Here is a 21,815-nt window from a genome sequence, read left to right as displayed (position 1 = left end):
AGTCGTGAGCGGTGGGGATTGTCCCAAAGAGAGACGACAGCAAATGCCAAGGCCTGGAAGCGGGAGACTAGCTGGTGTGCCCTGAAGATACATCACTCCGAATCTGTTTCGTGCCTAGGGAAGAGATGGTGGTAGGCGGAACCACGCCTCCTAACGGTGAAGGTGGAGAGAAATCAAGGAATTCAGAGTACTGTATACTGAGATAGAATCCACAGGATTTGGGGAGAATGGGGTGTAGGAAAGACGTATGTACAAGGCTTGGGTGCCTGGGTCGGGTTCATCAAGAGTAGGAGCAGATTTATGGGGAGACAACAACACATTCTATTCTGGTTCTATGGAGACGCTCAGTAAGCAGTTGGATATTCTCCGTTGAAGGTCAGGAAAAGCACTGCAGTGAAGTTATAGATTCCAGTGTCATCAGCAAAACAGAAATAAAGCCACAAGAAGGATTGAGACTGTAGAATGAGAAAAACAAAGGGCCCAATTATCACTTCTCATAGTAATTATTTTTGTCTTATCTTTCTTTGCATCCTCAGTCAGGGTCCTGGCATTAGACGCCAATCAGTGTTTGTGCCAGCTAAACAAAAACCCAACAGCAGGCGGAGATGATAGAATCCCAGAGTTGTGAAGAGATGGGGGCCAATGGAGGGTTCCATTGCTCTAATGTCAGAGTCACAGGTTCTAGTCTTGGCTCTGCCACCAGGCTGCTGGTTGACTTCTGACAAGTCTTCTACCTGTAACTTAGGTACAGCCAAAAAAGAAGCTCCCATGTATAGAGCTTCAAACACTGCTAAGGAACTACACACAGGTTTTTTTTTCATTTAATCCACATGGTGACCTTATTTATAAAGGAAGTAATTATTATGGATTCAAACCCAGGTCTGACTGACCTCAGAGCTTTGTTCTCTACTATACGTATGCCCTTATCTGTGTCTCACCTGACAGGGTTGTTGTCAGGACCCTCTTGAAATCACATGCTCATTCTTTCAAAACATTGTGCTGAGGCCGACAGACTATCATTATTGGTCTAGCACCAGTTCTGTCATGGGGAGTGGGGGATGGAGCTGAATGTGATGGAGGTTACTTGTCATTCTCCAGCTCTCTTCCTGGGACCACTGAGCTGGGCAGCCATGTTCTAATGACTGGTGTTTCCAGATTTTTATCCAGATTTTCTTACACCCCTGGGGCCTGCTGCAAAATCAGTGAGTGTCAAAGTGTGAGCTGGTTCACCCTGTGTGTCTCTGACAGCCAGTTGGACTCCTCCTATTACATTGGGCACTTGGGTTTCAATGATTTCTATCCTGCTAATATGATTTCTCAAGAATATTTTCTGTCTTTTGGTTCTATGATGATAGATGTCCATACAAGTAATGTAATCATTTCCTGCTAGTGAGTTTGCCTCTGGTTAGTATGAGGAAGGAGTTCACCTTATTTGCATTTAATAGTATTCCACAAAGAGCTCCTTTCCCCCACTCCCACATAATTTATTTGAAACCTGCCGACATGGGTTGTTGGAGCTAGAAAGGAAATTAATAATATATTGCAGCAGTTCCCGTCCCAGGAAAATTTATTAAAAATACAGAGCTTCGGGCTTCCCTGGTGGTGCAGTGGTTGAGAGTCCGCCTGCCGATGCGGGGGACGCGGGTTCGTGCCCCGGTCTGGGAAGATCCCACATGCCGCGGAGCGGCTGGGCCCGTGAGCCGTGGCCGCTGGGCCTGCGCGTCCGGAGCCTGCGCTCCGCAATGGGAGAGGCCACAGCAGTGAGAGGCCCATGTACCGCAAAAAAAAAACAAAAAAAAAACAGAGCTTCAGCCCTTCCCTCCTCTCAGACCTCTTGAATCAGAATCTCTAGTAGGGCCCAGGAATCTGTATTATTTTCCAAGCTCTCCAGAATATTCAGCCGGTTTGGAAACCATGGTCTACCCCAGACCCCTTGTTTCGCAGGTAGAGAAACTGCAGCTCTGGGAGGAGAAAGAACTTGCCACGATCACATATGTTATTAGTGCCCCTTTCTCCAATGGAAAACATTGGGCTGGGAGTCCAGAGACCCGAGTTCAAATCCAGCTTTTACTAGTCATTACCTTGGGCAAGTCATTTCATCTCTCTGAGCCTCCGCTTCCTTACTGTGAGAATAAGGCTGTCATTGGATTAGGACTCAAAAGAAAGAGTGTCAATGGAAATGCTTTGTCAAGCTTTCCATTTTGTGCTCATGGAAATTGTAAAGAACTGCCAGCCAGTGTTCACTCCCCTGTACCACACTGCCAGTTGCTGAGCCCCAGGCCATCTGTCAGCCCTTCTCTCTCCTTCTGTTGCAGGTCGGGATGGCCACCGGCTGGGGGAGCCTCTTGCAGGATGAACAGCAGCTGGAGGAGCTAGCAAGGCAGGCTGTGGACCGGGCCCTGGCGGAGGGAGTGTTGCTGAGGACCTCACAAGAGCCCAGCTCCTCGGATGTAAGCCCCTGACCCCTCCTCACAGCACTGACCACACTGCTTGAATCCTACTAGGCCCCTGCCAGGCTGGAGGCAGCTCCTTTGGATTATCTTTTTTTTCAATAACTAAAATTGATCTCTAGAAGTATGTAAAGTTAAAAAGCACCATGCTAGAGTAGTCAAATTTAAGTCTGGGGCTTGAAGTGTGACTTAGGCAAGTTACATAGCCTCTCTCAGCTACAGTTTCTTCAAATATAAAAAGGAATAATAATGGGGCCTACCTCATGGAGTTGGTAAGAGAATTAGAAGGTAATTCATGTGAAGCACCTTGCCCAGTAAACTGTTATTTTTTAAGGCCCCCTAGTCACACTGCCTTCCCTGTAATTAGTTTGTGGTATATCCTTCCAGGTCTTTCTCTGTGCATTTACATACATATCTATGTATATAAAGAAATACAGTTGACCCTTAAACAGTGCTGTGGTTAGGGGTGCCAGCCTTCTGCACAGTTGAAAATCTGCATATAACTTATAGTCGGCCCTCCATATATGCGGTTCCTCTGTATCAGAGGTTCAGCATCCATGGATTCAACCAACCTCAGACTGCGTAGTACTGTAGCATCCACTATTGACAAAAATCTGCGTATAAGTGGACTTGTGCAGTTCAAACCCATGTTGTTTAAGGGTCAACTGTATATAGTTTTTAAAAGACAAATTGGATAATATATATTATGCTGTGATATACTTTTGTTTTCTTTTCATTTAACAGTCTGTCTTGAACTCTTTCCAACTCCCGCCGTAAAGGTCAGCTTCATTCTGATGCATAGGATTTCAAGTGTGAATGGATCACAGTTTAGCTTTCCTCTACTGATGGCTATTCTGGTGATTTCTAATGTTTTATGACTACAAATAGCCCTACAGGGAACGTCCACGTACATGCCTGTTTGGGCACCTGTATGAGTGTTTCTCTAGGGTTGATACATAAAAGTAGAACTGCTTAGTCTAAACCACATCTTTAAAAAATCTCATCCTTTAAAAAAGAAAAACTTTAAATTTTGTGACTAAGTAAGACATTTTCAGTCTTCAAAATTCAAAGGGTATAAGAGTTTACAGTTTAACCCTTCCTTCCACATTCCCTAGCCACTCAGTTCTCCCTCCCTGAAGGCATCCCGTGTTTTAGTATTCTTGTTTATTTTTTTAGTTAGTTTACTCATAACAAGAAAATACGTATATATTCCTTTTCCCCATTTTTTACACAAAGAAGCATATTAGACAAGCTCTTCTAGCCTTAACATATACCTTATGATTATCCACATTAGTAACTAAGCCACATACTTTTTTTAAACAAATTTATAAATTTATTTATTTATGGCTGCTTTGCTTTGGGTCTTCGTTGCTGCATGCAGGCTTTCTCTAGTTGCTGTGAGCGGGGGCTACTCTTCGTTGTGGCACATGGGCTTCTCATTGTGGTGGCTTCTCTTGTTGTGGAGCATGGGCTTTAGGCGCGTGGGCTTCAGTAGTTGTGATACATGGGCTCAGTAGTTGTGGCTCGTGGGCTCTAGAGCACAGGCTCGGTAGTTGTAGTGCACGGGCTTAGTTGCTCTGTGGCATGTGGGATGTGGGATCCTCCTGGACCAGGGCTCGAACCCGTGTCCCCTGCATTGGCAGGTGGATTCTTAACCACTGCGCCACCAGGGAAGTCCAAAGCCACATACTTTTTTTAGCAAGCCACGTACTCTTTTGTCTCTGTGTGCCCAGAACCTAGTTAAGGGCCTGATAGAGAGTCCAAATTTAATAACTGTTTACTGAGGGCCAAGTGAATGAGAATGGCTGTCACCTAAGGTAGGCTGATATTATAAAAAGTCTGCCTCTGGCTTTGGGAATATAATTGCATGGTTTGTGAACTTCAGATTTTGTGAACTTCTTGTGTGAACCCATGATGAAGCACCTTCCACTCCGAGATTTTATTTCTTCTGTTAATCAATAGGTATTGTGTGCAGGTCAAACAGCTGGTCCTTCTGGAAGTCAGTGGAGCCTAGAAAAGGCACAGTCCTCAGTGAGATTTCCAGTCCAGAGAAAAAAGACAGGAAATGTGTGTATGTGTATGTATGTGTGGGGGATTTCATCCCAAATCTTTACCAGGTGCCTGTTCTATGCCCAGCCATTCTAGGCACTGAAGACACAGGTGAGTCAGCCAGAGGTTCTGACCTCTGGAGCTCATGGTCTAGTTGGAGAATGTACCACAAGTCAAAATTAAATAATGTCAGTTCTGGAGACTTCCATGGTGGTCCACTGGTTAACACTTCACTTTCCAGTGTAGGGGGTATGGGTTCGATCCCTGGTCGGGGAGCTAAGATACCACATGCCTCATGGCCAAAAAACCAAAACATAAAACAGAAGCAATATTGTAACAAATTCAATGAAGACTTTAAAAATGGTCCACATCAAAAAAAAAAAAAAAAAAAAAAAAGTCCACATCAGGGGCTTCCCTGGTGGCACAGTGGTTGAGAGTCCGCCTGCCGATTCAGGGGACACGGGTTCATGCCCCGGTCCAGGAGGATCCCACATGCCAGGCAGCAGCTGGGCCCATGAGCCATCACCGCTGAGCCTGTGTGTCCGGAGCCTGTGCTCCGCGGCGGGAGGGGCCACAGCAGTGAGAGGCCCGCGTACCAAAAAAAAAAAAAAAAAAAAAATGGTCCACATCAAAAAAAGTCTTTAAAAAATAGGGCTTCCCTGGTGGCGCATTAGGGCTTCCCTGGTGGCGCATTGGTTGAGAGTCCGCCTGACAATGCAGGGGACATGGGTTCGTGCCCCGGTCCGGGAAGATCCCACATGCCGTGGAGCGGCTAGGCCCATGAGTCATGGCTGCTGAGCCTGCTCATCTGGAGCCTGTGCTCCGCAACGGAGAGGCCACAACAGTGAGAGGCCCACGTACCGCCAAAAAAAAAAAATAATAATAATAATAATGTCAGTTCTATGAAGAAATATAGGCCACCTGCTACACAATATTAGCTATCATTTATTGAGTATTTACTACCTGCCAGGCACTATTCTAAACATTTTGGAATCTCTAACTCATTTAATCCTCACCACAGCAGAGATGAGGAAGCCAAGGCCCAGAGAATTTAAGTAACTTCCCAGAGGTCGTTTAAATGGTGGTATAATTGGCAGAGCCAGAATTCAAATCCGAGGAGTTTGCCTCCTGAGTCCATGCTCTGAAATTACATTTTTTACTGCCTCTCCCAGGATACTGTATAGGACACCTGGAAGAAGGATCAATTCATTAGTAGTATTTGAACTATATCTTAAAAGACAAATCACAGAAAGGAACAGCATAGCAGAAGCCCCAAAGAAGGAAAAGGCAAAACATGTTCAAGAGAATGCAGCTGAATGCAGGGGACATAAGTGGATATAGTGGGGAAAGAGTCAGGCCAAAGTCAGACAGCCAAGAGGCTTAGGGTACTGGGCAGAAGAGTGTGAACTTTATCCTGTAGATCAGGCCTACAGACCAACCACGTGCAGATTAAATAGTTGACTCCTGCAGTGTTTAGAGAGTTCATTTATTTTTTAAAATACATGACCAGTGTACAAAATTCAAAAGGGTATTCAGTGTAGAATAAGTCCTTCCTCCAGTAATGGTTTTCCCTCCCCAGAGGCAAGCATTGTTAACAGTTTTCTCACCAGATTGTCTTTAAAAAGTCAGAGCCAACATTTTTTTTTTTTGAAGTACAGTTGACTTACAATATTGTGTTAGTTTCAGGTGTACAGCATAGTGATTCAGTATTTTTGCAGATTATACTCCATTATAGGTTATTACAAGGGAATGGGTATAATTACCTGTGCTATACAGTATATTCTTGTTGCTTATCTATTTTATATATAGTAGTTTGTTTCTGTTAATCCCATACCCCTAATTTGTCCCTCCCCGCTTTGGTAACCACATATAGAAACCCCTTTGTTTTCTATGTCTGTGAATCTGTTTTGCATATACATTCATTTGTATTATTTTTTAGGTTCTATAAATAAGTGATATTATACAGAATGCTGATATCATACTGACTTATTTCACTAAGCCTAATCCCCTCCACTTTGTTGCAAATGGCAGAGTTTCATCCTTTTTTATTGCTGAGTAGTATTCCATTGAATATATATACCATGTTTTCTTTATCCATTCATCTGTTGATAGATACTTAGGTTACTTCCATATCTTGGCTATTATAAATAGTGTTGCTGTGAACATTAGGGTGTATGTTTCTGAATTAGTGTTTTCATTTTCTTTGGATATATAGCCAGGAATGGAATTGCTGGATCATATGGTAGCTCTGTTTTCAGTTTTTTGAGTAACCTCCATACTGTTTTCTATACTGGCTGAAACAATTACATTCCCACCAACAGTGTATGAGGGTTCCCTTTTCTCCACATCTTCTCCAACATTTGTTATTTATAGTCTTTTTGATGATAGCCATTCTGACAGGTGTGAAGTGATATCTCATTGTAGTTTTGATTTGCACTTCTCTAATTAGCGATCTTGAGCATCTTTTCATGTGCCTGTTAGCCATCTGTATGTCTTCTTTGAAGAAATGTCTATTCAGGTTTTCAGCCCGTTTTTTGATTGGGTTGTTTGTTTTTTTGATATTGAGTTATATGACCTGTTTGTATATTTTGGATATTAACCCCATGTCAGTCGCATCATTTGCAAATATCTTCTACCATTCCATAGGTTGTCTTTTCGTTTTGTATTACGTCAAAGAGTGTTCCACCTGTGTTCTCTTCTAGGAATTTTATGGTTTCAGGTCTTACATTTAGGTTTTTAAACCATTTTGAGTTTATTTTTGAATATGGTATGAGGGAATGTTCTAATCTCATTGTTTTACATTTGGCTGTCCAGTTTCCCAGCACCACTTATTGAAGAGACCGTCTTTTCTTCATTGCATATTCCTGCTTCCTTTGTGGTAGATTAATTGACCATAGGTGCATGGGTTTATTTCTGGGCTCTGTATTCTGTTCCATTGATCTATGTGTCTGTTTTTGTGCCAATACCACACTGTTCTGATTACTCTAGCTTTGTAGTATAGTCTGAAGTCTGAGAGGGTTATACCTCCAGCTTTGTTCTTTTTTCTCAGGATTGCTTTGCATTTCAGGGTCTTTTATGGTTCCGTATAAATTTTAGGATTATTTGTTCTAGTCCTGTGAAAAATGTCATGGGTGTTTTGATAGGGATTGCATTAAATCTGTAGGTTGCTTTGGGTAGTATGGCCATTTTAACAATATTAATTCTTCCAATCTAAGATGATGGGCTATCTTTCCATTTCTTTGAATCATCTTCAGTTCCCTTCATCAATGTTTTTATAGTTTTTAGAGTATAAGTCTTTTACCTTTTTGGTTAAATTTATTGCTAGGGATTTTATTTTTTTGAGATTTTAAACAGGATTGTTTTTTACTTTCTCTTTCTGATATTTCATTATTAGTATGTAGAAATACAACAGATTTCTGTATATTAATCTTGTATCCTGCTATCTTGCTGAATTCATTTATTAGTTCTAATAGTTTTGGGGTGGAGACTTTAGTGTTCTCCATATAGCGTATCATGTCATCTGCAAATAGTGATAGTTTTACCTCTTCACTTCCAATTTGGTTACCTTTTATTTATTTTTCTTGTCTGATTGCTGTGGGTAGGACTTCCAATACTAGGTTAAATAGAAACAGTGTGAGTGGGCATACTTGTTCCTGAATTTAGCAAGAAGGGTTTCAGCTTTTCATTGTTGAGTATTACGTTGGCTGTGGGTCTGTCATAAATGGCCTTTATTACGTTGAGGTATGTTCCCTGTATACCCACTTTGATGAGTTTTTATCATGAATGGATATTAAATTTTGTGAAATGTGTTTTCTGTGTCTATTGAGATGGTCATGTGATTTTTATCCTTCCTTTTGTTAATGTAGTGTATCACATTGATTGATTTGTGAATGTAGAACCATCCCTGTGACCCTGGAATAAATCCAGCTTGATCACAGTGTATGATCCTTTTTATGTATTGTTGGATCCAGTTTGATAATATTTTGTTGAGAATTTTTGCATCTATATTCATCAAAGATATTGGCCTGTAATTTTCTTTATTTGTAGTGTCTTTGTCTGGTTTTGGTATCAGTGTAATGGTGGGCTCGTAGAATGAATTTGGGAGTTCTCCCGTCTCTTCAATTTTTTGGAATAGTTTGAGAAGGATAGGTATTTGTTCTTCTTTATATGTTTGGTGGAATTTCCCTACGAAGCCATCCAGTCCTGGACTTCTGTTTGCTGGGAGTATTTTTATTACAAATTCAATTTCACTTCTAGTGATTGCTCTGTTCAAGTTGTTTCTTCTTGATTCAGTCTTGGCAGGCTGTATATTTCAAGAAATTTGTCTGTTTCTCCTAGGTTGTCCAATTTGTTGGCATATGACTGTTCATAGTATTCTCTTATGATTTTTTATATCTCTGTGGTATCAGTTGTTATTTCTCCTCTTTCATTTCTTATTTTGTTTATTCAACATTTTTTAAAATCATGAAATAAAAAAGAAAACTCTAGATACCCAGCTTATCTTGAAAAATCAGGTCAGTTGGCAATCCTGGCTCACTTTCCTTCATGGCAGCAATTGGCTAGAGTGGAGTTATGACTGCCCCCTTTAGATAAGGTGGGAGTTCTTACTTCTGTCACTCTCTGTTGTATTGTTTTCCTGGCTGTGAAGATGAGTGTTTATTGCCATGCATGTGCTATAGTTTTTCTTATAATAGAAGAATATGACTCTATGTCTGTGTGTCTATCGAAAGTGAAAAGACTGTGTTTCAGCCTTTAGCCTATGGACAGCAGAGAACAGTGCTATACTATTGATCCCAAATCCAAGTGGTCATAATGAGTCATGTGGACAGAGGCAGAAGGAAGTCTTAACAGAGAAACTCTTCAGGAGTTTTTCATGCCACATGGGATTTGATGGAGGAGTCAGAGTTCTGAGCTTTAAAACCAAGGAAATACCCCTGCAGTTGTCACACATGCACTCAGCGTATTAAGTCACCCCTTACATATGTGCAATATTTCCCACTCTAACTCCTAAAGGCTTCAAGCTGAAAAAAACCTTACTCTCACAAACACCCGTCCTTAATTTTGTCTTAAATTGATGCTGAGGATGGCAATTTGGGAATTATTTAGAAAATTTTAATTGGATTTACATTAATTACCTGACATTTCTACTTTAAGAAATTTACAATTTATGAACCTTCTCAGACACAAAATACCTAGAATGTATATTCTAGGATGTTCACTGAAACATCGAGGTGTAATGGAGGAAACAAAGGAAACCACCTTGATGTTCATAATAGAAGGCTAGATTCAATAAATTATGGTATATACAAAGAATGGAATACTATACAGCCATTAAAAAGAATGAGAGAGACCTTCAAGATGGCGGAGGAGTAAGATGTGGAGATCACCTCCCTCCCCACAAATACATCAGAAATACACCTACATGTGGAACAACTCCCACAGAACACCTACTGAACACTGGCAGAAGACCTCAGACTTCCCAAAAGATACATTTTTTTCCTTTTTCTCTTTCTCTGAGTGTGTATGTGTATGCTTCTTTGTGTGATTTTGTCTGTATAGCTTTGCTTTTAGGGTTTGTCCTAGGGTTCTGTCTATCTGTTTTTCTTTTTCATTTTTTTTTTCTTAGTATAGTTTTTAGCGCTTGTTATCATTGGTGGATTTGTTTTTTGGTTTAGTTGCTCTCTCCTTTCTTCCTTTTTTTGAAAATTTTTTTATTTTAATAACTTTATATTATGTTATTTTATTTTCTCTTTCTTTCTTTTTTCTCCCTTTTCTTCTGAGCCATGTGGCTGACAGGGTCTTGGTACTCCGGCCAGGTGTCAGGCCTGTGCCTCTGAGGTGGGAAAGCCGAGTTCAGGACATTTGTCCACCAGCGACCTCCCGGCTCCACATAATATCAAACAGCGAAAGCTCTCCCAGAGTTCTCCATCTCAATGCTAAGACCCAGCTCCACTCAATGACCAACAAGCTACAGTGCTGGACACCCTATGCCAAACAACTAGCAAGACAGGAACACAACCCCACCCATTAGCAGAGAGGCTGCCTAAAATCATAGTAAGGTCACAGACACCCCAAAACACACCACCGGACATGGTCCTGCCCATCAGAAAGACAAGATCCAACCTTATCCACCAGAACACAGGCACCAGTCCCCTACACCAGGAAGCCTACACAACCCATTGAACCAACCTTAGCCACTAGGGGCAGACACCAAAAACAACAGGAACTACGAACCTGCAGCCTGCAAAAAGCAGACCCCAAACACAGTAAGTTAAGCAAAATGAGAAGACAGAGAAACACACAGCAGATGAAGGAGCAATGTAAAAACCCACCAGACCAAACAAATGAAGAGGAAATAGGCAGTCTACCTGAAAAAGAATTCAGAGTAATGATAGTAAAGATGATCCAAAATCTTGGAAATAGAATGGAGAAAATACAAGAAACATTTAACAAGGACCTAGAAGAACTAAAGAGCAAACAAACAATGATGAACAACACAATAAATGAAATTAAGGATTCTCTAGAAGGAGTCAATACCAGAATAACTGAGGCAGAAGAATGGATAAGTGACCTGGAAGATAAACTAGTGGAAAGGGACTTCCCTGGTGGTGCAGTGGTTGGGAATCCACCTGCCAATGCGGGGGATGCGGGTTCGAGCCCTGGTCCGGGAGGATCCCACATGCTGCGGAGCAGCTGGGCCCATGCACCACTACTACTGAGCCTGTGCACCACAACAGAGAGTAGCCCCCGCTCACCGCAACTGGAGAGAGCCTGCGCGAAGCAATGAAGACCCAACACAGCCAAAAATAAATAAATAAATAAATAAATTTTAAAAGAAATAGTGGAAATAACTACCACAGAGCAGAATAAAGAAAAATGAATGAAAAGAATTGAGGACAGTCTCAGAGACCTCTGGGACAACTTTAAACACACTAACATTCGAATTATAGGGGTCCCAGAAGAAGAAGAGAAAAAGTAAGGGACTGAGAAAATATTTGAACAGATTAGAGTTGAAAACTTCCCTAATATGGGAAAAGAAATAGTCAGTCAAGTCTGGGAAGCCAAGAGAGTCCCATACAGGATAAATCCAAGGAGAAACATGCCAAGAAACATATTAATGAAACTATCAAAAATTAAATACAAAGAAAAAATATTAAGAGCAGCAAGGGAAAAACAACAAATAACATACAAGGGAATCTCCATAAGGTTAACAGCTGATCTTTCAGCAGAAACTCTGCAAGCCAGAAGGGAGTGGCAGGACATATTTAAAGTGATGAAAGGGGAAAACCTACAACTAAGATTACCCAGCAAGGATCTCATTCAGATTCAGTGAAGAAATTAAAACTTTACAGACAAACAAAAGCTAGGAGAATTCAGCACCACCAAACCAGCTTTACAACAAATGCTAAAGGAACTTCTCTAGGCAGGAAACACAAGAGAAGGAAAAGACCTACAATAACAAACACAAAACAATTAAGAAAATGGTAATAGGAACATACATAACAATAATTACCTTAAATATAAATGGATTAAATGCTCCAACCAAAAGACACAGACTGGCTGAATGGATACAAAAACAAGACCCATATATATGCTGTCTACAAGAGGCCCACTTCAGACCTAGGGACACATACAGACTGAAAGTGAGGGGATGGAAAAAGATATTCCATGCAAATGGAAATCAAAAGAAAGCTGCAGTAGCAATTCTCATATCAGACAAAATAGACTTTAAAATAAAGATGAGGGGCTTCCCTGGTGGCGCAGTGGTTGGGAGTCCACCTGCCGATGCAGGGGGCGCGGGTTCGTGCCCCGGTCCGGGAGGATCCCACATGCTGTGGAGCGGCTGGGCCCGTGAGCCATGGCCGCTGAGCCTGTGCGTCCGGAGCCTGTGCTCCCCAACTGGAGAGGCCACAGCAGCGAGAGGCCCGCGTACCACAAAAAAATAAATAAATAAATAAATAAAATAAAATAAAATAAAGATGATTACAAGAGACAAAGAAGGACACTACATAATGATCAAGGGGTCAATCCAGGAAGAAGACATAGCAATTATAAATATGTATGCACCCAACATAGGAGCACCTCAATACCTAAGGCAAATGCTAACAGCCATAAGAGGGGAAATCAACAGTACCACAATCATAGTAGGGGACTTTAATACCCCCCTTTCACCAATGGACAGATCATCCAAAATGAAAATAAATAGGGAAACACAAGCTTTAAGTGATACATTAAACAAGATGGACTTAATTGATATTTATAGGACATTCCATCCAAAAACAACAGAATACACTTTCTTCTCAAGTGCTCATGGGAAATCCTCCAGGATAGATCATATCTTGGGTCACAAATCAAGCCTTGGTAAATTTAAGAAAATTGAAATCATATCAAGTATCTTTTCCGACCACAATGCTATGAGACTAGATATCAATTACAGGAAAAAATCTGTAAAAAAATACAAACACATGGAAGCTAAACAACACACTACTAAATAACCAAGAGATCACTGAAGAAATCCAAGAAGAAATCAAAAAATACCTAGAAACGAATGACAATGAAAACATGATGACCCAAAACCTATGGAATGCAGCAAAAGCAGTTCTAAGAGGGAAGTTTATAGCAATACAATCCTACCTCAAGGAATAAGAAACATCTCAAATAAACAACCTAACCTTACACCTAAAGCAATTAGAGAAAGAAGAACAAAAAAACCCCGAAGTTAGCAGAAGGAAAGAAATCATAAAGATCAGATCAGAAATAAATGAAATAGAAACAAAGAAAACAATAGCAAAGGTCAATAAAACTAAAAGCTGGTTCTTTGAGAAGATAAACAAAATTGATAAGCCATTAGCCAGACTCATCAAGAAAAAAAGGGAGAAGGCTCAAATCAATAGAATTAGAAATGAAAAAGGAGAAGTAACAACTGACACTGCAGAAATACAAAGGATCATGAGAGATTACTACAAGCAACTATATGCCAATAAAATGGACAACCACAAAGAAATGGACAAATTCTTAGAGAAGCACAACCTTCTGAGACTGAACCAGGAAGAAATAGAAAATATAAACAGACCAATCACAAGCACTGAAGTTGAGACAGTGATTAAAAATCTTCAAAAAAACAAAAGCCCAGGACCAGATGGCTTCACAGGCTAATTCTATCAAACATTTAGAGAAGATCTAACACCTATCCTTCTCAAACTCTTCCAAAATATAGCAGAGGGAGGAACACCCCCAAACTCATTCTACGATGTCACCATCACCCTGATACCAAAGCCAGACAAAGATACTACAAAAAAGAAAATTACAGACCAATATCTCTGATGAATATAGATGCAAAAATCCTCAACAAAATACTAGCAAACAGAATCCAACAACACATTAAAAGAATCATAAACCATGATCAAGTGAGATTTATCCCAGGGATGCAAGGATTCTTCAATATACACAAATCAATCAATGTGATACACCATATTAACAAATTGAAGGAGAAAAACCATATGATCATCTCAATAGATGCAGAGAAAGCTTTCGACAAAATTCAACACCCATTTATGATAAAAACCCTGCAGAAAGTAGGCATAGAGGGAACTTTCCTCAACATAATAAAGGCCATATATGACAAACCCACAGCCAACATAGTCCTCAATGGTGAAAAACTGAAACCATTTCCACTAAGATCAGGAACAAGACAAGGCTGCCCACTCTCACCACTCTTATTCAACTTAGTTTTGGAAGTTTTAGCCACAGCAATCAGAGAAGAAAAGGAAATAAAAGGAATCCAAATTGGAAAAGAAGAAGTAAAGCTGTCACTGTTTGCAGATGACATGATACTATACATAGAGAATCCTAAAGATGCTACCAGAAAACTACTAGAGCTAATCAATGAATTTGGTAAAGTAGCAGGATACAAAATTAATGCACAGAAATCTCTGGCATTCCTGTACACTAATGATGAAAAATCTGAAAGTGAAATCAAGAAAACACTCCCATTTACCATTGCAACAAAAAGAATAAAATATCTAGGAATAAACCTACCTAAGGAGACAAAAGACCTGTATGCAGAAAATTATAAGACACTGATGAAAGAAATTAAAGATGATACAAATAGATGGAGAGATATACCATGTTCCTGGATTGGAAGAATCAATATTGTGAAAATGACTCTACTACCCAAAGCAATCTACAGATTCAATGCAATCCCTATCAAACTACCACCGGCATTTTTCACAGAACTAGAACAAAAAATTTCAAAATTTGTTTGGGAAAACAAAAGACCCCGAATAGCCAAAGCAATCTTGAGAACAAAAAACGGAACTGGAGGAATCAGGCTCCCTGACTTCAGACTATACTACAAAGCTACAGTAATCAAGACAGTGTGGTACTGGCCCAAAAGCAGAAAGATAGATCAATGGAACAGGATAGAAAGCCCAGAGATAAACCCACGCACATATGGTCAACTTATCTTTGACAAAGGAGGCAGGAATGTACAGTGGAGAAAGGACAGCCTCTTCAATAAGTGGTGGTGGGAAAACTGGACAGGGACATGTAAAAGTATGAGATTAGATCATTCCCTAACACCATACACAAAAATAAGCTCAAAATGGATTAAAGACCTAAATGTAAGGCCAGAAACTATCAAACTCTTAGAGGAAAACATAGGCAGAATACTCTATGACATAAATCACAGCAAGATCCTTTTGGACCCACCTCCTAGAGAAATGGAAATAAAAACAAAGATAAACAAATGGGACCTAATGACACTTCAAAGCTTTTGCACAGCAAAGGAAACCATAAACAAGACCAAAAGACAACCCTCAGAATGGGAGAAAATATTTGCAAATGAAGCAACTGACAAAGGATTAATCTCCAAGATTTACAAGCAGCTCATACAGCTCAATATCAAAAAAACAAACAACCCAATCCAAAAATGGGCTGAAGACGTACATAGACATTTCTCCAAAGAAGATATACAGATTGCCATCAAACACATGAAAAGATGCTCAACATCACTAATCATTAGAGAAATGCAAATCAAAACTACAATGAGGTATCACCTTGCACCTGTCAGAATGGCCATCATCAAAAAATCTACAAACAATAAATGCTGGAGAGGGTGTGGAGAAAAGGGAACCCGCTTGCACTGTTGGTGGGAATGTAAATTGATACAGCCACTGTGGAGAACAGTATGGAGGTTCCTTAAAAAACTAAAAATAGAGCTACCATATGACCCATCAATCCCACTACTGGGCATATACCCTGAGAAAACCATAATTCAAAAAGCAACCTAAGTGTCCATCAACAGATGAATGGATAAAGAAGATGTGGCACATATATACAATGGAATATTACTCAGCCATAAAAAGAAATGAAATTGAGTTATTTGTAGTGAGGTGGATGGACCTAGAGTCTGTCACACAGAGTGAAGTAAGTCAAAAAGAGAGAAACAAATACCGTATGCTAACACATATATATGGAATCTAAGAAAAAAAAAGGTTCTGAAGAACCTAGGGACAGGACAGGAATAAAGACACAGACATAGAGAATGGACTTGAGGACACAGGGAGTGGGAAGGGTAAGCTGGGACGAAGTGAGAGAGAGGCATGGACATATATACACTACCAAATGTAAAACAGGTAGCTAGTGGGAAGCAGCCACATAGCACAGGGAGATCAGCTCGGTGCTTTGTGACCACCTAGAGGGGTGGGATAGGGAGGGTGGGAGGGAGAGGCAAGAAGGAGGAGATATGGGGATATATGTATATATATAGCTGATTCACTTTTTTATAAAGCAGAAACTAGCACACCGTTGTAAAGCAATTATACTCCAATAAAGATGTTTAAAAAAATAAAAAGAATGAGAGTGCTCTATTTGAATGTATTCGGAAATGTCTCTGAAATATAAGGACAGAACAATGTATGTATTATATGCTTGTGTGTGTGTAAAAAAGAGAGAAAATATGTATGTATACATATACATTAGTCTAGAAGGATATGTGAGACACTAGTATACCATTTGCCTCTGGGGAGAACTGGGTCGTTGGGGCTAGGGTGGTAGTGAGATGTACTTTTCACTATGTATCCTTGTGTCTTTTTTGAATTTATATCATGTGTTTGTATTATCCATTCAAAATAATAATTAAAAAAATTAATATATGAATGCCAAGTTCTAACACCCTTAACTCATACTATTATAATGACAAGCATATAACTCAGAGGTTAGACTCAGGAATGCTTCATGATATAAGCACAAAGTCATGATATAAGTCACAAAGTCATCTTACCTTCTCTTACCCAAGTTCTAGTTCATTTGTTGTTGGAAATCTCAGAATGCATTATCCCCTTCTAAAAATAGTATTCTAGATGGTATTTGGGTTTCCTGGCTCTGCCAAAGTCCAGAGAACTCAGAATGCAGCTGAACTCCAGGCCTGGCAACCTGGGTCACCATCTCCAATACTGGGGGCAAACTACTCCAGGCTCCTTCTCTGGAGACCAGAGTCCACTTCTGCTGCAGCCCTACCTGCAGGACTCTCCCTTCCCCCCAGCCAGAAGGCAAGGGGACTGGGCTTGGATATGAACTGGCTAAGAGTTATGTGTGTGTGTGTGCGTGTGTGTGTGTGTATGGTGGTTGTTGTTTAGTAACATTCATGGTTCAAATCCCAGTGTCACCTATTAGCTTTATATAATTTTGGACATGTTACTTAACCTCTCTGAGACTTAGTTCCCTTATCTATTTATTAGGTATAGATAATAATAGTATCTTTCTCATAGCGTTAAATGATGAATCCATGTGAAGTATTTAAAACAGTGCTGAGCACATAGTCAGCGCTCAATAATTTTTTGGTTTATTTGTCTTCTAGACTTTGTAATATTTGATCTCTTTACATTAAAAAAAAAAAAGATCAGAAGCAAAATGGCCAAAAACAAAGTCTGCAAGTTCTCTTTATACCCATTCCTCGTCCTGTTCTCCTCCCTCCCTTCCCAGAGGTAACCACTATTCTGTAGTTTGTGTGTTCTCAGTCAATGCAGGGCACACTTTCCATGGGGTTGTGTTTGCAGGAAGACAGCCCATTCACAGGTGTTCTACCGCGCCCACTCTCTCTCCTCGATCAGGTGGTGAGCTATGCCCCATTCACACTCTTCCCCTCACTGGTCCCGAGTGCCCTGCTGGAGCAGGCCTATGCTGTACAAATGGACTTCAACCTGCTGGTGGATGCTGTCAGCCAGAACGCTGCCTTTCTGGAGCAAACTCTCTCCAGGTACAGGGCAGTGGGGCTTCGGGGGCTGTGAGGTGCTAGAACCAAGGGCTTGGAAGACTGGGGAGTCATGAGCTATTACTCAGGGCAGGTGACTTGGTGGGGTGGGGGACAGGTACTCCCCAGGAGAAACAAAAATTTGTAGAATAGAAGTTAGGAGACCTGGCTTCTAACCCTGGCTCTACCACTTATTTATATGGCCTCAAGCAAGTTTTTCTCTTTCTCTGGGCCTCAATTTCTTCATCTGTAAAATGGGAGGTTGGCCTAAATCTAAGGTCCCTTCCAACACTGACATTCTGTGATTCTCTGACCCATGACCCCCCTGCTTTGAAGACTGAAATCTCCATTTGTAATTAGGGAGAGTCAACCTAGTTTTAGAGAAAACAGAGGGCAGGAGGGGTTATGGGTTTAAAATCAGATTTCCTACTTCTCTTAAGCAGTGACCCTTTCTTGTCACTTCAGGCCTCTTATCTCTGGGTGGGACGGGGTGCAGACTGGGCCACACCCAGTTCACAAGGATACAGAACCCCTGAAATGACTCACTCTATCCCCCTCTCTCTGTCTCTTCTCCCTTGATCTTTTTTCCACTTGAGGCCCTGGGGCAAGGGAAATTTCTTTATTTTAGAATTAAATTAGAATTAAATATGTGTGTGTGTGTGTGTGTGTGTAGAGAGAGAATATGTGTGTGTGTGTGTGTGTGTATATATATATATATATGATTGCATGTCTCATTAATTTTTCAAAAGAAAACTATTTTGTTAAACACAAAATTTTTTTTTTAATATTTATTTATTTGGCTGCACTGGGTCTTAGTTGCGGCATGCGGGATCCAGTTCCCCAACCAGGGATCGAACCCGGGTCCCCTGTGTTGGGAGCTCAGGGTCTCAATCGCTGGCTCACCAGCGAAGTCCCCACAAAATCTTTTAAAAATGTGCACATTGGTGTGAGGGTGAAAACGAGAAGGGTTCATAATGGTAAGAAGTTTGGAAACCATTGACTTGCAGCTAGAAACCCACTGAGTCCTGAATGTACAAACCTTTCCACCACCTTTTCCTCAGATCTTTCTCGGGATGGGCCCGGCTTTTGTACCTGTGATTCTAGCTTGTGGGAAATATGAGCAGCCTGATTTATGACCTTTATCCTAAAGCTGCAGTTATGTGTGAGACCTTCCCTGCAGCCCATCTCTGCAACCCCTGTCTTCCCTATTACCCTCTCCTCTGAAATACACACAAACCCTAGCCTGTAAGGGAGAAAAGGCCCAGGGTCCCATGAGCTAGAATAACAGCCTAGGAGAGTCCCAGCTTAGGGACTCTCCTCTTCACCAAGGGCTGCGAAACCCCATGAGAGCTGGCTGGGGAGAGAGGAACTTCAGGGCAGGCCTGAGCTACATGGGCTCAGTGGGGTCCCTGTAACAAGGTGAGCCTGAGAGTTAGGCTTGAGCAGGCATGCAGAGACCACCCTGAATCTTGAGAGGCAACAAATTAGTTACCCGTGGGTGTTTCTTCCTTAAGGCTCCAGAAAACCATACTGGCTGGGTCCTACCTCATGTCACATGTCACAGTAGCACACTGGGCCATGATGATGAGCTAGCAGAGACATGGTCCCCATCCTCATGTGGTTTATAGTCAAATAGGAGAGATAATACTAGTCATCACACAAATAAAATGGAAAATTACAACTGCAATCAGTGCTGTAAAGGAGAGGTCCACAGTGCTATGAGAGTGCACACCAGGGGGATCTGACCCAGATAGGGAAGGCTTCCTTGAGGAAATCACATCATATAAGGACTGGTTGAAGAAAAAAATTAGGATATTTAGCTTGAGTCAGAAAAACCTTTTGGGGCACAGGGCATAACTGCTGTCTTCTAATCTCTGAGTGCTGCCATGGAAGAGGTGGAAAAGACTTGTCCTAGGAGGTCCCAGAACATAGGGGAAGCTACGGAGAGTTAATGTTAGGTCAACTAGAAAGCTTACCAACTACAGAATGGTCATATCGTATGCCAGTTTTGAATTCTTCTTGGGACCACACACTATGTTCAATTCTGTACATGTAATATCTCCTTTACTCTTCACTACAGCTCTCTGTTATAAATATAATTATATCCCTGTTCATTTTACAGATGAGCAAACTGAAGCATAGAGGTGACATGATTGTCTGAGGTTGCCCAATAGTGAGTGATAGAGCTGGGATTTGAACCCAAGTCATCTGGCTCTAAAGCTGTGTTCTAAACCACTGTTCTCTACAGGGTTGGTGTGGGTGTTCAATTTTGAGCCAGTAGACCCAGAGAGGATTCAGGAGACAATGGGAATCCTTGACCTTTAATGTTCCATGTAGCCTAGAAAATACTCTCTTTCCTCTTTCAGCACCATCAAAAGGGACAACTTCACTGCTCATCTCTTTGACATCCACAAGCAAGTCCTGAAAGAGGGCATTGCCCAGGTAACCATTCCCCACTTCACCCCCGTCTGGGACCTGCCCCTCCCATCTCGTTCTCTTTTTTGTTTTAACCAGAAGAATTTGGCCTAGTCCCTGAGCTCATGGGAATCTGCCTTTCATTGGTCCCCACTGGGTTTATACATTAGTGGCCAATCCTGGAATGTCCCAAAGAATGATTCCACTGGGTTTGGGAGTGTTAGCTGGCACCTCTGCGTAGAGTTCATGGTACCTATCTCTGTGGCTAGGCCCTCAGAGTCAGCCCCTGGGCAAATGTCCTCAGCCTTCAGTTTTCCCCACAGACGGTGTTCCTGGGCCTGAATCGCTCAGACTACATGTTCCAGCGCAACGCAGATGGCTCTGCAGCCCTGAAACAGATTGAAATCAACACCATCTCTGCCAGCTTTGGGGGCCTAGCCTCCCGGACCCCTGCTGTGCATCGGTGGGTCCTTTGGGCAATCCTGGGCACACTAATGAGGTGTCAGCCTGATGAGCCTACAGTCATAGGTGGGGGCAGGGATCTCGAATGCTGACTGTGCCTTCCTGGGCCTTGGGTCATGTGTTTCCACCTCGTAGCACAGTTTCCACTTGTAAGTAGGTCTTGGTGTGTCAGAAAAAGAAGGAACCTCAGGGTTCATCTGGTCCTGCCCCTTCATTGTACAAGTTAGTATTCCAGGCAGAAGGAACAGTATCTGTGAGGGTCCTGAGGTAAGAAAGAGGCCTGAAAGGAGGTCAGAATCCAAGGCAGAGAGGGAACAGGGGCTTCCCTTCTGAGCGCTGGACCCTAGCAACATCCACTTCTAGTCAGTAGTGATGCTCCAGGTTGCTGTGATTCCAGATGGTCTGTAGCTGGATTCCAGACAGTACCTGGGGCTCAGGGAAAGGGGTTTCAGTTCATTGGGAGGCTTGTGTGGAGTGGAAACACAGGGTCTCAGGGCTCCTCTGGGCATGTACACCAGGGGCCAGGCTTAGGGCAGCCCAACACATTCCAGCCTGAGGTGGATCCTACAAGAGCATGATGGTAGGATGCTTTTTAGTGCTCAGCTGACTCTCAAAGTGATGTTCCTATAATTGTCTATGAGTCACAGGCAGAAGGGTCTTCCAGGTCCATCCAGTTACTAAGTAGGCATCTCTCTTTCAACAGACATGTTCTCAATGTCCTGGGTAAGACCAAAGAAGCTGCCAAGATCCTCTCCAATAATCCCAGCAAGGGATTGGCCATGGGGATTGCCAAAGCCTGGGAACTCTACGGCTCAGCCAAGTAAGGGGAAGAAAAAGTGTCAGCAGAATCCTGCTTTAGATTCAGCATTCATGGATGCAGCAACTCCTTTGCCTGACATCATTAGGAAATCATGAGGGAATTTTTCTTGAAATAGAAGCTTATACTTTGAAGTACCAAAATTATTTTAATGGAGTTTTGGGCTTCCTTCTTAAATAAGAGATGCTGATAATAATTTAATCTTTTCTCATTGGCTACAGGTGATCGTTTGACAGTCAGGGATTGCATCTTGATGTAATGCAGGAGTGCTACCTAGAGTGAGAGAGGCATGTGAGGTTGTTTGCCTGCACTAATGGCCCCAGTTATTAGGCTTTATGCTCTTATTCTTTTTTTCATAGTTTTTCTGTCT

At 41.6% G+C, this 21,815-nt stretch overlaps 1 protein-coding gene across 2 annotated transcripts in view; it reads left to right on the top strand.

Moving 5' to 3' along the window:
• Positions 1-2,315: 2,315 nt before the first annotated feature.
• GSS (glutathione synthetase) overlaps positions 2,316-21,815 on the top strand; it is a gene marked incomplete at its 5' end in the record, with an annotated part of 31,730 nt that continues 12,230 nt past the window's right edge. Inside the window, 6 exons of one of the 2 annotated variants that reach the window (XM_079718405.1) lie at positions 2,322-2,450; positions 3,230-3,307; positions 17,612-17,757; positions 20,118-20,193; positions 20,490-20,629; positions 21,332-21,448. In XM_079718405.1, the coding sequence (XP_079574531.1) occupies positions 2,322-2,450; positions 3,230-3,307; positions 17,612-17,757; positions 20,118-20,193; positions 20,490-20,629; positions 21,332-21,448 (686 nt within the window). Of the gene's footprint in view, positions 2,451-3,229; positions 3,308-17,611; positions 17,758-20,117; positions 20,194-20,489; positions 20,630-21,331; positions 21,449-21,815 lie in introns of both variants that reach the window. The other variant, XM_079718406.1, reaches the window with a different exon arrangement.

The sequence above is a fragment of the Hyperoodon ampullatus genome (genome assembly GCF_949752795.1).
Source record: "Hyperoodon ampullatus genome assembly, chromosome: 14".
Classification (NCBI taxonomy): domain Eukaryota; kingdom Metazoa; phylum Chordata; class Mammalia; order Artiodactyla; family Ziphiidae; genus Hyperoodon; species Hyperoodon ampullatus.
This window is presented reverse-complemented; position numbering and strand designations above follow the sequence as displayed.